Here is a 17,093-nt window from a genome sequence, read left to right as displayed (position 1 = left end):
GGCTGGCTTTCACCCACCTGTGGGGTCAAGCCTGACAACCCACGGAGCCCACAGTGCTTCTAAGTCACACAACCAACTCTCGCCCATGGGACCAACACACGACTTTGAAGAGAGTGGTCCTGTGTCCTCCTGAACATCAGGTATCACTGGGTAACACACTTTAAACCTTTCATCTGCGTTTTCTCGCAGCAGTATCTGTAACAGAGCATAGCTATCCTTGCTCCATAGCAACTGCTATTAGCTCTTCTGCTGATAATATAATTAGAATTATAATTTACACAGCACATTTTTTATCCTTTTCTATCCCAAAATGCTTTATGGATTTATACCTTAACTCAAAAGACTGTCCATCACATCAGCCTGAACCGAGACCATGGACCAGAAATTCATGCCTTTGGAGAGCTTTCAAGTCTTCAAGACTCTATCCAATCCTCAAGGTGTCAACAGCAGAAAGGCGAGTTGGTGTTCACAGATGGCCACCAAAGCCTTTCCAGCAACATCTAAATGCTCCGAGAGGTCCACCAACACCAACCCACAGCTACCACCAAGGAGCCACCAACCCCTGCCCACAAATCCGCTACCAAGGCCCCGTCCTCCCCGAAGGAAGAAAGCTGATAGGTATCTACACAGAGGAATAAAGAAAATGCAATAATCACCTGCACTGGAATTTGGAAGGACTGCCTGCGCATCCTGCAAGAAGTCATAGGATTTTTAGTTTATCAAAAGTGCTTTAGAGGTCTTGAGACAAACACATGGGGTAGCTGATGCCTAAATAAGCAAGGGAGGTTACCATACCCTTACAAACGAAGTAAAAAGCATGCCTGGTTTTTTTTTGTTTTGTGGTTTGGTTTTGGTTTTTGGTTTGGTTTTGTTGTTTGGTTTTTTTGGTTTTTTTTTTTTTTTTTTTACACATATCTCAGCAGTTCTTGTAGAGCAGCTGATATACAACATGTAGCTACGTTCACCCCACCACAGCAACTCCTTTGTAGGTACAACCCCTATGTGCTTTGCCAAGCCAGGTGAGGAGCACGCAGTGTGCCAAGACAGAGCTCAACAAGCCTCACATGCTCCGACATCACTCCTGGCTGCCTCATTCAAACATCATTTCAGGGGCAACCCTTCACCTGTGTTTTTGGCTGCAGCTCAGCTACAAACTGTGCTTTTCTGATGCCATCTCCTTCACCCTCTGTGGATGTGTAACCTTCATCAAAGCTGCTGGGAAGGCATGAGGAAGTTTTTCAGGCTCTGGCTTATATGCATTTAAGACATGAAAAATGTAAGTTTTGCATACAGCAACCTGTGACTCCCTGTTCTTCCTCCCCATAACCTCCCATGAACACCAGCCAAAATGAATTAAATGCCAAGCAGGCATAAACAAAATAAAAATACAATATTGGTCATTTTGGAGTTTAGGGCTTAGATCTTTTCACTGTTTTTACAGCAGCCGTGCTAATGCACTGTTGGAGGGAAAGGCACCTTTTTAGTCTGAGCTCTCTCTTCCAGTTCAATTGCCGAAGCTACCCAACGCGCTTGCACTCTTATTTGCTCTCCTTTCTACCATGTCCCAAGCTGTGAAATTAATACGCACAGAGGACATAAACCCCTCGCTCAGGAATAAAAAGTGACCTTAATACACTCCTGCTTAATCCTTCCCAGGTTCAGCGTACCATTGCTTTGCGAAGACAACCCAGAGTGAAACCAAGGTCCCACTTTACGCTCCAGTGAAAGCATCCATCCCACGTGCACATTAGGTGTCTCCTTGTGGAAAATATCTCCTTGTGGAAAATCCCTTGGCAGGAGGGAGCACCGCAACAGCAGGAATGGAGGTATCACGCAGGTCTGTCGAATAACCCCTCTCCTGCACAGCAGCAGAAGCACACCAAGAAGAGGGTGGCTGCAGTCACGCCTGGACAACAAGATGCTGGAAAGCACAGAGTGCAGACGTGATTTGCAGATAACTACTTAAGAAAGCTCATTCTCACAGAAAGTCGGGGGGGGGGGGGGGGGGGGGGGGTTGGGCTCAAAAGGCCAGGTTTTAATGAGGAGGTTCACATGAGAAACAGCTTTTGCTTCTCAACTCACCTACACAGGAGTTATGGGCACTTTGCACAGGAGCACGCATCCTGCCCCAGGCAAGCATAGGGGCGCAGCTGCTGTTGACGCTGCAAGGCAAAACTCCATCCAAAGTACTTTTAAAAAAAAAAAATACATATTTAATTTATAATGCCCACCTATGCTCACCCTGCTGCCCCAGGTCAGGCCTGAAGGCTTTGCTAGCCTGTAGCTTTTCCCATTCAGAGTTTCAAAACTCTGGGGTCCCAGACAACAAATCCTAAAGATTTCAGCCAAATCCACCTTCTCACGTGTGAGAAACTGCCACACCAAGCCCTAAAATGGGCACATGCACTAGAGATTTGGACTGGGAAGCATGGTGCAGTCAGATGACGCCTTGGATGGCAACATGGCTCCCCGCTCTGTGGGAACAGTTTGGACAACAGTATTTCCTTCATCCCAGTCTGGAGAGAGGCATAAGCGCACACCTTTCTCTAAAGGCACAAACAAGTACTGCCTCCTTGGAAGCAGAGCCAAATTTTGCTAAGAAATCATCACCATGTATCTCTGGGGGTTACAGCCTACACACGTGAGCCAGTTACACAATTCTTCTGTTTTTCTTGGGAGATGACATTAATTCTCCCTCTCCTGACACACCGAGTGGCCATGGCCATAGTGACCGAAGACCTTGCTCATGCCAGCACCCAGGGACCGTGCCAGATGAATGAGAGCTTGCACTAACTGCAAAGTGGTGGTTGCGGGTATTTCTACAGATTCTTCAGCTATGGTTTTGAACTCTTTCATTGAAGAGAAATATTTTGGCAGCACACCAGACAAAAACAAAACAAACAAAAAAACCTCTTAAGTGTGTGTATGTATATATATAAAAATATATAAATCAAACAATTGCTTTTGCCATTGCAAAAGCATCACATTACGTGTTTTCAAAACAGTAAATTCCAGAGCAATGACGTTGCCTGTATGTTAGCAGGTCTTAAATTTAATACACACACAGAGGTGTAACACACACACACCCCCTTCACGGCCCTTTCAACAACTGTCACAGATCCAGAGCACAATGCCACAGTGAAAGCAAAACCCAGACGTGCTAGACTTCAGTCAGGAGAGCCCAATGCTGCTTTTGGCTTTGCCCCTGACTTGTACAAGGGTGGATATGTCACATCACTCCTTGGCATCACACCCTTTTCTTTCCATCTTTGGCTTTAAATTAGTAAGCCTTTGGCACATGGGCTACCCACTGTACTCCTCCCCAACGCTTCGCTTGCATGCATTACACAGACAGCATTACCAACCTCAGCTGCAGTGCTATTAAAATCTACTGTACAAGTAATACAAGACTGCAATATAAGAATCGCACTCTACATCTGTAGAGGAGAGCACCATCCCTAAGAGGAGGCAGCAACAAACTGCTGACGGCTGAACACAGACAAGCACCTTTTGTGTGCAAAGCAGCCGAAGGAGCACTTGCATCCACAGCTTTACTGTTCAACCTGCCGCCTGCTCACTGAACACCTCCACATAGCTGCAAGTGGCTTTTGGCTTTCCGTATTTTTTTTATCCAGTGCTTATCCATACCAATCCGGCAAAGCCTCTAGCATGCTTTTTGCACAGTAATGAACTACTGTGCCACAACCTGTATTTCAGGAGTACTCCTCATCAGTCACTCATCTTTTTTTTTTTTAACTCATTGAAAGTGTACCGATACGTATTAAGTTTCAAAGGGAAAAGACTTTTCTCCTTCACTTCCAGCAGCTTCTTACTAACATTTAAGCAAAGACAAAATGCACAAGGCTCATAAAGGGAGGACACCAATAGAAGGGGAAGGTGCGACACAACACAGCCATCTCTAGAAAGCTGTGTTTTCTACCATGAATATTCAAAGCCCAATTTGCAAAATTGGTTAATTTTGCATGCAAATGGACAGTTACACATCTAACTGACCATTTGTGCAAGCAATTACACGCGCGATTACCTGATTGCATAATTGTGTGGGCCTAATTTTGAAATTGGGTCTTACATTTTCTGTTGAACACAAGCACTATATTTAATAAATAGATATTGAGTAGTTTTGAAACAAAGTCATCCAGACCTACTGACTCAAAACCAAATATTGACAAAACATGCTGAAATGTGTATTCACCCAAAAAAAGAACATCACAACCCTGGCATAAAGCAGCACGTGCCCACCAAACTGAGCCACAAGTTTCTCTGATGAAGCTTCTAGTCCTTTAAATTGCAATGGACAGCAAAATATATAATCAATGCAGGCACATGTATCTGTACAAACATGCCAGATATCTTCATCAGAAACACTGGCAAGTTCATTATTATAATTTTTCCAGAGGAAGACTTGTTCTGGGGCATTCTTGCTGCTTAGGTCGTATTCTAGGGAGGAAAATCAACGCAAAAGCACATTAGAAGAAACCTACTACTAGCAAGCCAGTCAGCAGCTTATGAGTGTGGTTTCATCAGAGGAACCCTGAAGATCAGGCAAAATTCAGGCTTTGAATTATGAGGTGGCACAGGCTTTTTGCATGTGATCCAAGCAGTTAGTGTCCCAGGCCTTCACACTGCTGACCTCTAAGGAGAGGTTTCCATGTAAATGTAATCGTCCTCAGGTATTTTTAGCCAATCATAAGGAGTATTTTTCTTTTATGGAATAATCCTAAAGACCATCAATTTTCCTGTGAATGTCATCCACAAGTCTCTATTTTACATGTCAACCAAAAGCTCTTTAGGATTAGCTGTCAGAGGCCTCGAGTTTTGGCCAAATATCAATTTTCTGTGTGGATGATGCATTAAATTTAAGATGCTTGTTGCTACTGTAGGCAAAGCAATATAGCAATTACCAAGCTATTTCTGACTTACAAATCCATAAGTAATCATATTGTTTGAAACCCACACTTGCTGGGAAAGAAATGAAGTAGAGTGTTAAAAACGACGACTATCGACGAGGTAGTAACTGCCAGCTCCCTCAGGACACTTGTTGGTGGAAAGACCTGATATCACAGTCCTTGAGCCATACACACATTTGCAGAGACCCAGGAAAAAGCAACTCCAATGCCCTCAAGCCTGCATTTAATCCATCACACCTATACTTAGACCACAGAGAGACTCTGAGGTAGCGCTTGCTCCTCTCTCCACCCTTCCCTGGTACTTTGGTACCTGCTGCTTATGTTTATTTCTATCACATCTTCGCATGCCACAAAGGCCCCATACTACTTGGCGCCCAGATGGACCCTTCTCAATATTACTAAGTCAGGCTCATGTGATCTGAGAAGTGATGCCGTTCCAGCAACCTCATACTGCTGACTCCCAAGGAAAGCCTTATTTTACCTGGCAAAATAAGCCTCTGAGCCTGTGCCTCCAAATAAACAGGGGTTTTATTCCAGGTATTCCTAGAAACACAGGCATGCTCCAGTTCATATGAGTTCTCAGAGAATTCAATCAACAACTGGTTTAAGAAACACGTAAGGTGAGCTTCGGTGACATTAGACATGTCCTGCAGGAGTCAGCTGGGATCCCAAAAAACTCCGGCACTTTGGCTCACATCAGCACTATCCAAATCAAAGAGCAACAACCCAGGTAGCAATGCATCCCTCCTCTTCGCCTGGCATTGCTCCAGCGCTCATCCTCCAAGAGCCCACAGCAGCACTGCCTCCATAAAGTGCTTAAACACCATCCGTGCCCCGAGCAGACACTGGCATCATAAGGACAAACAATAAAAACCCTAAATTGGCCCCAGAAGGCAACACAAACAAATCTAAACCTGACAGAGGCTACTCAATGCCAAAGCTCCCACGTTGGAGGAAGGACCCAGTCATCAGTGAGCCAAAAAGGATGCCCTTACAAACACTGATGTCATGAATGTACCAGTAGTTGATGTCATTTTATCACATCACTGCAAAAAAAAGTCAGGCTAGACTCAAAAACCCAAGTGGAAACAAGTATCACAGCAATTCTTGCATAAGCTAGGACAATTTAGACACTTCTAACCCAGGAAAAGCTCGGGATCAACACTATTTGGAGCAGAAGCTTTCTGCCCAAATGGACAGGATCCACCTGGGGTAGACAGGACCTACAGAAGTCACACACTTTCATGTGGCCTTCACTTGGAGAAAGTGACTATTCACAATGCTTTTTTCTCATTTCTATGGGCCTTCAGCGAGACCGAGATTATTCAAGTTGACAGCAGAAGTTTGGCAAGATCATTTTCCAGTATCAAAGGACACCTACCCGGTAATTGCTCTACGGTAGCATGAGGCATAACCCATATATTTTAATGCCTTAACCACATGTCATTGCAGCAATCAAGACTAAAACTATTAAGAGTCTTAATAAACCCATGTTTCCAAATGCAAAGTCACCAGCAGTATTTCCCAGACATTGGAAAACAGTAAGTCAACCAGCCCCTGCATAAAATCTTACAAATGAGTTAAAAACCACTGCTTATAAAAACAATTCTTGGACTTTTTCCCCCCTGTTCCTTAAGCTACGGGAGTTTTAACTTTTCTCTGCACTCAAAGCAGCTAAAGATGCTTTTCCTTCTTTATGCAAAGACTGATTCTCACAACTCCAAGATCTTGGGATAAAATCAACACAAAGAAATTTGCAGCCAATAACACTGTGAATCTATTTGTAAACCTTCCAAAAAGAGAAGGAAAAAAAAAAGCATTCTCCTTCTGTCCCCAATCTTTAGTTACTACAAGAAAGTAAATGCTAATAAAAGGCTACTTAAAAGCTATTTTATTAAAGGTTCGAGCTGCACACCAAAACCCTTGGGCAGCCAGGAACATTCAACACAGACCTGATTTTTATTTCCTTTCTGAGAAGTTGGACAGAGCCACAGAAAATGTAAGGCATCGCTACAGCTGTTAGCAACAACAGAAAGAACCCCCCCACCTATGCTGCAGGCACATTATCAATGCAGCAGCTGCTTTTTATATCGTGATATAATGAGGTTTCACAGTGACACGTGAAGCAACACTAGAAGCAAATCTAGCCCGTGACTTCAGTGTGTTATGCAGCACAAGGACGATGTAAATGCTGTAAAAGTTATCGCCACTATTTATAGACTAATAATTTTACATTTTTCTAATATGATCTTCCCAACACAAAGTACAGCCCCTGGGTGACACCAGGGCTGCGCAGCTGTGTGAGCTGGCAGCAGTTTTAAACATGTTGCACGAGAGGACCCAAACGTGCGTGATTTTAAGAGGAGCTGTAAACTCTGGGAGACAAAGAAGCAGCTCCACATGGAGAAATCCAGGAAGAAACTCAAAGCATCTGGGGGCAGATCAGCACCGGCACAAAAGCCCTCCTCTGGCTCAAGGAACAGACAAAAGGAGAGAGAAAAGCCACAATGGCTTTACATTTGTTTTGAAAATTTCCATTTTCTCTTAATACGATATTAATTCCCTTGTTCCTGTGAGCTCCACTGGCTCCACGGGGAGCGAGTCCCACCCTACACCACCAAAACCCCCGGCAGAATCAGGTCCCCAGGCATTTCACCGGGAAGCTGCAACGAGCAACTGAGTCAGCTCACGGAGGGCATGAAATAGCGGGGATCAGATCTCAATTTGCTAAACAAAATTAGCTGCACACCATTCTGTTTGCGTATCAGTTTCTCCCGCTCACAATGTGCTCACTTGGGCAGCAATTGCTGCGGTACATACAGAGAGTGATAAAGGCAGCTTTCAAATAAAGCAGCCATATACATTGTTTTTGCCTCCTTCCTACATAATTCCATGGCTTTTTCCATACACTCCAATGCGCACATCCTCTGAGCATTATTAATAGCTACTAAAGAATATTATCTGCCTACCAATCACTTCAGCTTCCTACTTAATGGCAAGTACATTTTTAGAGCATCAAATATATCAACAGGGACAATGGTTGCTAAATTTGAAGTCAACAACAACTGGAAAACGTTAGCTACTTCATTGGTATTTTTATGCGCTACAGAAATATCTCTTGAAATAAATGAGCCTTTTTTTATCCTTTCAAAGAGATAATAAAATAATACTGAATTCTAAATACTGTCACATATCCTCAGCAAACAGCAATTTAAATTTAGATATATACATTTTTACTGCCAAAGATAATGAGCAAAAATATCCACAATTAAACTTTGCATGGTGGATCGGATCAAAAAGATCTTAAAATTATAGCTGGATAGCAGCCACTGCGCAGCCGATGAACAGTCACCAGTATACGGACGCTCTTGGAAAAGGGGTTAAAGCAAAATAACTTCTTACAAACAAATGCTTATCATTGCATCTGGCTGCGAGGCTAACCTTAAAAGATTACTAAAATATTCCATTAGCATACTAACCATGGTACATAAACTTTTATGCTTAAAATGTTCTGATATTTCAACGTAATTTCAATTAATGGAAATTGAACATTAGGATATGTATCAAGTTAAGTGTGATGATTTTTCTTCCTGTCTGCGCACCAAAACAGCTCCATCCTGCCAGTGCCGGCTCCTGCCACAGGAACTACGTCCACAGGAAACGGTCCTCAGCAGCCTGCTGGGGTTCAAGCAAGCAAAATGCTCCTTGCAAGTCTCCTCCCGGCACATTCAGCTCTGCACACCAAGGTATTTAAGCGCATGCTTAAATGTAAAGCGTGCAAGCAGATCTGCAGTATCTGCTCCAGCACCTCACCAAGCTGCAAACACGAGCAAGGGACACCTGCGCTGTAGGAGATGCCTTCTTGGGAAAACGGGAGATGAAGGTGTAGGAGCACCATTTGGAAAAGCCCGGATGAGCAGCAGGAGCCAAGCCATGCCAAAGTCAGTAGGACAGGGGCAGGTTTCAGAGCTTTACCCAGTGTATCATTGCTGACCCCGGACACAAGAGTAGTGTGCTCTCTTTCAGCGATGCTACAGCCAAGGCTGCATCGCCATTTCACAGAGCTTTGGGCTTTTCCAACTTATTCATAACACAACTTTATTCAGAAGTGGTTTAGGTTTTTTGTAGCGTGCAAGCTTTTTTCTTCAACCTCCCTCTGACCTGACCTGTTTCCTTCGTGAATCACAATGCCACAAAACTCAGGGGAGGGGTGAAAAAAAAGAGAGGTCAGGTATCACAGCTCTTAATAGACATGTATTAGGCAGTTTAGTCAAGCAGCTGCGGGCAAAGGGTCAGATAATGTCCTGCAGTGCCACAGTAGCCTCCCCACATTAATTTAAAACCTGTCAGCAGCATGTCTCACAGCTCAGCATCCTCCCCAGCCACGCTGGGGGCACGGCCTGGGATGGAGACCTGCCTGCCATGGGGCAGCTCAGCCCCTGGCCCCACTGCCAGCACAGGGCTGAGCTGCACCTCGGGGGCTGTGCCCTCCCCAAGTCCTGCTGGGCCCCATTTCCCTGACTTTCTTACTCTCCCAGTTGCACTGATGGTTTGGTGCACACTCCAAAAAAAGGAGACACTGAGGTTTATGGCAGGGAGATACCACCCCACATAATGGCAGGGAGGCAATGGGCTCCCTGCATTTGGTGGAGTGGGTCAATACTGCTGGAGGCAAGGGTGCATCAGCATCACCCCAACGCAGCTGGAAACTAGCCATGACCGCTGGGGAGGAAGGGTTCATCCCTCCCTGGCATCAGCTACAGGCTGGTCCCCAAGACCGATGCCCGATCGGACTAGTTTTTGAAGATTTCTGTAAGCTCTGTATTTCTGTAAACTCAACACCAGCTAATTATGAGATGCAGGACTCATGTCACCATGTGACAAGAGCTCACGTTGCAACGCTGATTTATTAGGAAAAGATTAAGACATATCAGGTTATAAATGCCCATTCAGTTACTGTATGCCCAGCTACCCAGACTTCAGGAGAAAACAAACACAAAATGAGTAGATCTTAGAAATCTCTAAAAAGGACTTTACAGAAACAGTATATGATAAGTGGTCATTTTTTATAGCTCTGAGAAGAACTGCGTCCACTAAGAGTTTGAGGCTTACTTTCCCATTTATTTACTTTATTTTCCCACCTCCTCCTTTGTCAGGAGCTAGATTTTATAGGCTTCAGGCATGGAAACAAAAAGCAGTTATCACTGGAAAGCAGAAATACTTCTCAAAGTCCTTACAGTATGAATTTCTATTCCTCGTACCTATTTTATTCTTGGTATTCTTACAGTACAAGTTTACAGTGTGACTAGTATGTGCTCCTGTAGTTTGAATTACAGACTTTTCTGTCCAAATGCCTGCCAGTGTCAGGCCCTCAGGTATCACTGATGCGCAAGCAAATATTCATCTGTCCTGGACTTTGCATCCCCTTTATGCAAAGTGGGAAGAAGGACGAGTTTCCCTGGCAGGCTAAGAAAAAAAAAAAGGATATATATATAGCAGCAGCTGTTCAAAGACTTCAGGAGGCTTGGCATGTGCCCGTATGCCCAGCAGAGGTAGCAGACAGTGCAGAAATGAGACCATCCATTTATCACGTGGATGCACAGCTCATGACGGGGAAGCTGCCACCAAGCACGGCTTAAAATGTTCGTCCAAAGCAAGAAGTTGCTAAATAAACATTAACTAAAGTTGCTGAAATGATGAATCTTTCTGGCAGACTCCAGTGCTCCCATGAGATAATTCAGCTTCAGCTACATGGGCACACATAAAATCCACCAGCAGCCTGCACTTCTTTGCAAAACGAAAACCTTTAAGTCAGTGAAAACAAAAGCTCGCCGCACACCCCAAGGACTTATCAGTACACGTGATGCACGGGGAAACAGCCCAGCCGAGGTCACCTCCTCCTGCCTTCGCTCATGCCACAGCAAGAAGTAAATCCCAGGAACAAGCCCCCACCCCTTTCCTGGCAAAATTGCCTCAGCGCACTGAGAGCGGCAAAGTCCATGGGGGCAGACCTGGCTTAGCTGTTCCTACAGAGCTGCCATCACTTAGCAGTAGTCTTAAGAGCATAAATGTCTGGTTGCACAGTGTTACACCCCTGTCTGCGCAGGCAGGACACAAAGCAAGTTCAGAAGCTTCCAGGGAATTATCATATTGCCCCATACCAACCACCAAGCACCAGCTCACCCTTACTGTCCTAAAGAAATCAGGAGAGGGTTCGTTGTGATGCTAAAGCACCTGCATTTTGAGAAAAGGACCAGAATGAACATTTAAGAAAAAGAAAAAAGAAACATATGGACTACACCGTCCTTTTGAGCAAGTGCATGTATTTTAGAAGGACCATCCGATCCGAGTTATAACGGTGCTTAGTGACAGGGTATCTTTTTTCTTTCCTAGCTTGCCACAACAGTTACTACACTATTAGAAGCATGCACTCCATTTCTAGTTTGAACTTGTTTACCTTCAGTACCCAGTCATCAGTCTGGTCCTGACTTACTGGTTAGCTTAACAAGTCCTCTAGAATATAAACCTAGAAATTCGCTCCTGGTTTTAAGCACCTTTGAGCACGATCAAATCATCCTTAACTCCTCCTTGAAGTCACCTGAGCAGCTTCATTTGCTCATTTGAAGCACTTCACAGTCTTTGAGTCACTCTCCCAGCACATTATTACACCTCCCCCTATTCTGCAAGTAAGGGCATGGAAGGTGGGAACAGGACTCCAGGGACAGGCGATTCTCTGCACCCCTCTTCCCCTCTGGGCACCCAAAAAGCAGCTCCCCGGCCCAGGAAAGGGGTGCGGGGGGGGTGCTGAACAGTGGGACCAGAGCCCGGGGAATCACATCTCCAACACTGGGCTGCGCGTCCTCCTGCCTGGGAGCTCCTGGGGGCTGCTGCCACCTAGAGATGCTCACACAGCAAGGCTGCAGGCACACCACCCCTCACACCCCATCGCACCCCGCAGCAAAGGCTCACAACCCACCCCTGCAGCTCACCAGCTCTGGCAGTGACTTGCATAAAGCTGTTTTTCCATAAAGCCTTTGAAAATGTGCATGCTCTTGATGACAGGATGCACTTTCACATACAGCGTGACTGAACTTGCTGTGGTTTGCTTAAATTTACTTAATTAGGAAAAAAAACCCCAACTTTAACATCCCCTGAAAACTAGAAGAAAATATTTAGTTAAATTAAGGGCTGTGGCTAATTTCCTGCTAGAAAACTGAGGGCACATTTCAGAACAACTCAGCATTACAAATTAAGGCCAGGAGTGCAAAGCAGCACTTGCAGCTCAGCTCGGCGCACCTGCAGGGTGCTGGGCCCTCTGCTGCCGCACTCACAGGGGACCCAACACGGCTTTCCGCGCTCCCCATCCCGCTTTGCTACCGTGTGGGTTCAAGAGAAGGGCTTCTCCCTTTGTGAGCTGCTAATGCCAAGTCTCATTTGGTTTACTCATAGGCATGTACTTCAGGTCCTTATTATAACCGTTTTCATGTTAATTACAAGCACAGCTCTTAGTGCCAGAATCCATAAACATATACATCAATTACCATCTCTTAAAAAAAAAAAAAAAAAAGGAAAAAAGTCACCACTAAGTCACTCGGGCACTTTGCAGTGCCAGTATCAGCAGGGCGGGTGCACGCACACAGGCTGCACGGTGCAAACCAGTTCCAAAGCTGCCCCAGGCTCCCTGGGGATGCCCCGAACAGCAGGGCCAGATTCAGCCTCCTTTGCCCTGCAGCACCACTGGCTCGCAATGCACTCAGGGGACATGCAGGGACAGTGGCAGCCTGCCCTGGCTACCATGCAGAGACCTACCCACAGACCCCCACACCACAGCCCTGAAGCCAGACATGCATGGGAGGGGAGCGGGACTCCTAGGAGGGACGCAGGGTCATAACAGCACCCGCTCCCCTTCAGTAAAAGGGCTGAGACAGGACATCCCCTTTGCAGGGACTGAGTCATCTGATGGCAGCTACAGGCTGAAACTCCCAGTCAATATTTATCATGCCTTTGCAAAGGCACTCGGAGCTCAGCCTAATTTTAACCATCAAATAGACATCGTGGCGGAATAAACGGGAGAGGTGCCAAGGAGGGCTGCTGCAAAGGAGAGGAGCTGCATCTCTCCGAAGGCATGTGGCACGTCCCATCCAACATGACCCGGACAGGAGCAGCAGCATGAAATTAAAGCCTGCCCATACCTCAGCCTGAACATGCTCCTCACTGGAAAAAAAACAACAAAAACACCCCACACACCAAACCCCAAAAACCAAAAAACCAAACCACCACTGCAAAAATATTTGAAGTACAATTAATTTCTCAGAGCAGCTGAATACTTCAAACAGCACTAAGTTAATTTAGCTATAATTATTTAACAACTCAACAGCCCCATATATCAGAAAAAGGAGTTAATTTATCAGCAATTTCCAAGCAGAAGAAAGACTTGTCAGCTTCCAGGTAACAGCCCAAGCTGTTTGGCTCACATGACCCTGGCTGAGCTGTGCACTGCAAACATTATATGCCCAAGCATGGAGATAGAAGAAATTGAAAAACCCCAATGTATTCACATCTTTGCATCTTAGCCAACAGACACCGGATAATGAAATCGAAAGTTTGGACAACAGCTTGCTTGCACGAGCAAAGGTGTTGTCATCTCCCTTGATGCGCTTAAAGTGAAGGTGGCAGCCAGGGCCCCACCCTAACACCCCCAAAAGCCAGGAGAACCCAAATTCTGGGGAGTCCTAAATACTTCCAAATCAAAGCTCACCTGTCCAGCCTGCCTCGCTATTTCAGCAAGTGCCAAGCAGCAAGCATCTATCATTAATAGCTGCCACCGCCCACAGTAGCGTCCAAACCCCTCTGAATAGCAAGTGTCACTCCCAGCCCGTTATTTTAATAAACAGATTTTCTTTTTTGCACACTGCAGGGTACAGAGGCTTTTCTGCAGCACAGATCCAGGAGGCTTCCCCAGAGGTGGCAGGAAGGCAGGCGAGCGACCCTGGACCGATGCCTTTTATTTTCACTGGGGTATAAATCCAGCAAGGGAGCGTCTTTGTGATCGCCTGCTCCAACAGCCACATCCGAGCGGTGGGGAAGGAAGGCTGGAGAGCACGGGAGCAGCTCAGTGGGGACGGCTGCTGCCCGAAATCGGGGCAGGCTACGGGGAAAGTCTGAGACAGAAAAGTACCAAGTCAAGGGAAGAGACAGGCTGCGTGTAAACAGGGAGGCAGGCAAAAAGGTACGGCAAACCAGAGCCTGTGAAATAAGGAATTCAATGCTCCTTCAGCTGGGATTTACCGATTTCAAACCGCAGGAAAAGAAAATGCGAGAGAAAACAGCAGCAGCCGCCCAGCGTTTCACCCCTCCTGATTTCAAGGATTAGGAAACAACCACACACAGAAAAAAAGTAAACTGTGCACCAAGATCAAAACTGCCTGCGAAGCCTAACCAGGCAAGCAAAGCCGGGACACGCTTCTTTCACGTCTCAAGCATATCATCTCAGTTACATAAAGACGCAAAATATAAACTGAATTGTGAGAATGAGCTGTTGCACCAATACCGCCCAAACATCATAAATTTTGCATCACCAGGGAGGGGGAAAAGAAAAAAAAAAAAAAAAAAAAAGAAAAGTTACAAAGATTGAAGAGATTTCCTTTTAATGTTTTATTCACAACAAAGGCTCCCGAGAAGCGCGATGCGGCGGGCGGCGATCCCGGTTCCCTCCCCAGGCGACTACACCAGCACAGCCCCGTACTACGGCGGCGGGGAGCGCTGCTCCGACGCCAAAGGAGGAAGAAAAAAAAAAAAAAAAAAAAAAAAAAATCAAGCCAACGCTGCAAGTTTCCCTCCAGAAAGTTAAAAAATCACGGCAGACCCTGCCGGAGGAAAACGCTCCTTTTCCGAGTTCAACTTCCAAGCCGCCTGCTCGCTTTACCCCGTGCGCAAATACACTTGGCACCTGTGTTTATGTTGCAGTGTTTGGACACACCTTATAGACACAACGTATACGTGTAAGGGCGAAGCTTCCTCGCCTGCCCGGCGCAGCGCGAAGTTTCGGAGCGCGCAGCCCCGTCGGGGCGGCAGCGGGACCTGCGCGGCTGCCGCCGGCGGGGACACCGCGCCCGGCCCGGGGTTTGGCAGGGAGAGGGCGGCCCCCGGAGCCCGGGCAGCCGCCACCCGAGCGGGGACACCCGATAGCTGCTGCCGGGAAAGGGCAGCCGCTCCCTGGGGGACTTCGAGGCGGGACCCCCAGCCCGGCACACACCATCATTATTATTATTATTAATAATAATAATAATAATAACAACAATAATAATAATAATAATAATGGTGTTGCCACGCTGCTGCCTGGAAGCGGCGGGCTGCGCCGAAGATCCGCGGCCACCGGCTCCGCTCCGCCGCGCGGCGGCTCCCGCAAGGGCTTGTCGCCCTCTGGCCGCCGCCTCTCCGCGGGACCCGAACAAACTCCCGCACCCCGCGCAGGGGACGGGGATCCTCTGCCCGCAGCCCCGCCGGGCTTGCGGAGAAGTTGGGGGGAGGACGCCGCTCCGCCGGCCCCGCAACACCCCCTCTCCGCGGACCGGGCCGCTCACCCACCTGCCTGCGCCGCCGCGGCGGCCCGCGGGGCCCCGGCCGCCGCCGCCAGCACGCAGCAGCTCCACCACAGCAGCCCCCCGGCCGCCGCCGGCATCGCGCCGCCGCCGCTGCCTCAGCGCCGCCGCCTCACCGCCGCCGCCGCCATCCCCCGCGCAGCCTCCGCGCTGCCGCCGCCGGCTCCCAAAAGTTGCCGCCGCCGAGCCACCGCCCCCAGCGCCGCCCCTCCGCGGGCGCGCCGCGGCGCCGACGGGGCGGCCGCCGTTGCCGGCCGCGGGGCGCTGCGACGCCAGCACGCGCGGAGCGGCGCGGAGCGGAGCGGAGGGAGCAGGAGGAGGAGGAGGAGGAGGAGGAGGAGGAGGAGAAGGGAGGAGGAGGAGAAGGGAGGAGGAGCGGCGGGACGGAGCGAGGGGGCGGGCGGGGGCCGGCGCCGCGCGGGACCGCCCCGCGCCGCCCGCCCCCCCCCTCCGCACCTGCGGAGCACCGCGGGGGCTGCGCGGCTGCCGCGCGCCCCTGTGCGCTCCCGCTCCTCCCTTGCAAAAACGAGGGGCAGGTGCGCGCGCTGTCACTTTTCCTTGCAAAAACCGGGCATTGCCGCGCGCCTCCGCGAGCGTGCTGGTGCGTGCTTTCGCTTTCTCCGCCGAAAACCAGGGGTGGTTGGGTCGTGCGTGTGCGGCCGTGCGTGTGCACGCTCGCTTTCCCGTGCAAAAAAATTAGGGGTAGCTGTGCGTGTGCGTGCGCGAGAGGGAGCGTGCGAAAATCACGGCTGGGTGCGTGTCTGCGAGCGTGCGTGGCCCGAGGGACAGCAGGAGGCCGCCAAAGGGAACTTTTCCCTTCTCCCGCCGTCCCGTGGCGGCACACAGCCAGGGCGGCGAGGGCCCTTGCCCCGGGGGACACGGGGGGGGCACGGGGACGCCTCCCGAAGTAGCCAAGGGGAGGGGAGCCCCCAGCAAATGGCGGAGGCAGAAGCTGAATTAAGCGATGGGGAGCCTGTGCTGGGCTGAGCCCATCCCAGCAGCGGTACCAGCCGTGGCCGGAGGTGAAGTGTGAAAAGCGTCAGGGACTGCATGAAGCACGCTCAGGCTCCTCTCCGCTTTGGGCTTCCCCCCGACGCCTGATCCAGGTGGGGACGTGGCACATCACCCTCCTCCCTGGTGCTCCCTGGGTGCTACCCCTGCGCAGCCCCCCGTCGCAGGGTGCTCGCAGCTCCACACGTCCCCATGTCACGTGCGGAGACCAAAGCACCCCACGCTATGCTCTCAACGCCGGGGTGCCATGCGGGACAGCCAGCCCCTGGTAAATTTGGGGGCTGCAGGCACCCAGCAATCAGGCAGAGCGACTGGAAAGCCTTGGGGTGGAAGAGGTGGAAAGGAGGGCGAGGTTTTAAGGGCGATGGGGCAGGGTGATGGCACCTTGGAGCTCACTCTCCAACATGGTGGGTGGACTTTGCACTGAAGCAGCTGATGAGCAGCCACGTTTTCCAGCCTGCCTGCAAAGCCGTGGGGCACAGAGGTGTGGTGGCATCTCCCACTAGTGCGTTAAGTATCCGCCATCTTGATGGCCCTTGCCAGCCTGGTGGCA

At 48.8% G+C, this 17,093-nt stretch overlaps 1 protein-coding gene across 1 annotated transcript in view; it reads right to left on the bottom strand.

The window, feature by feature from the left end:
- ERBB4 (erb-b2 receptor tyrosine kinase 4) overlaps positions 1–15,609 on the bottom strand; it is a 665,446-nt gene extending 649,837 nt beyond the window's left edge. Inside the window, exon 1 of the mRNA XM_076342111.1 lies at positions 15,516–15,609. Within this exon, the coding sequence (XP_076198226.1) occupies positions 15,516–15,609 (94 nt within the window). The remainder of the gene's footprint in view (positions 1–15,515) is intronic.
- Between the last annotated feature and the right edge of the window lie 1,484 nt (positions 15,610–17,093).

The sequence above is a fragment of the Aptenodytes patagonicus genome, chromosome 6 (genome assembly GCF_965638725.1).
Source record: "Aptenodytes patagonicus chromosome 6, bAptPat1.pri.cur, whole genome shotgun sequence".
NCBI classification, from domain to species: Eukaryota; Metazoa; Chordata; class Aves; order Sphenisciformes; family Spheniscidae; genus Aptenodytes; species Aptenodytes patagonicus.
The sequence above is the reverse complement of the archived record's forward strand: the minus strand, read 5'-3'. Positions and strand labels throughout refer to the sequence as shown.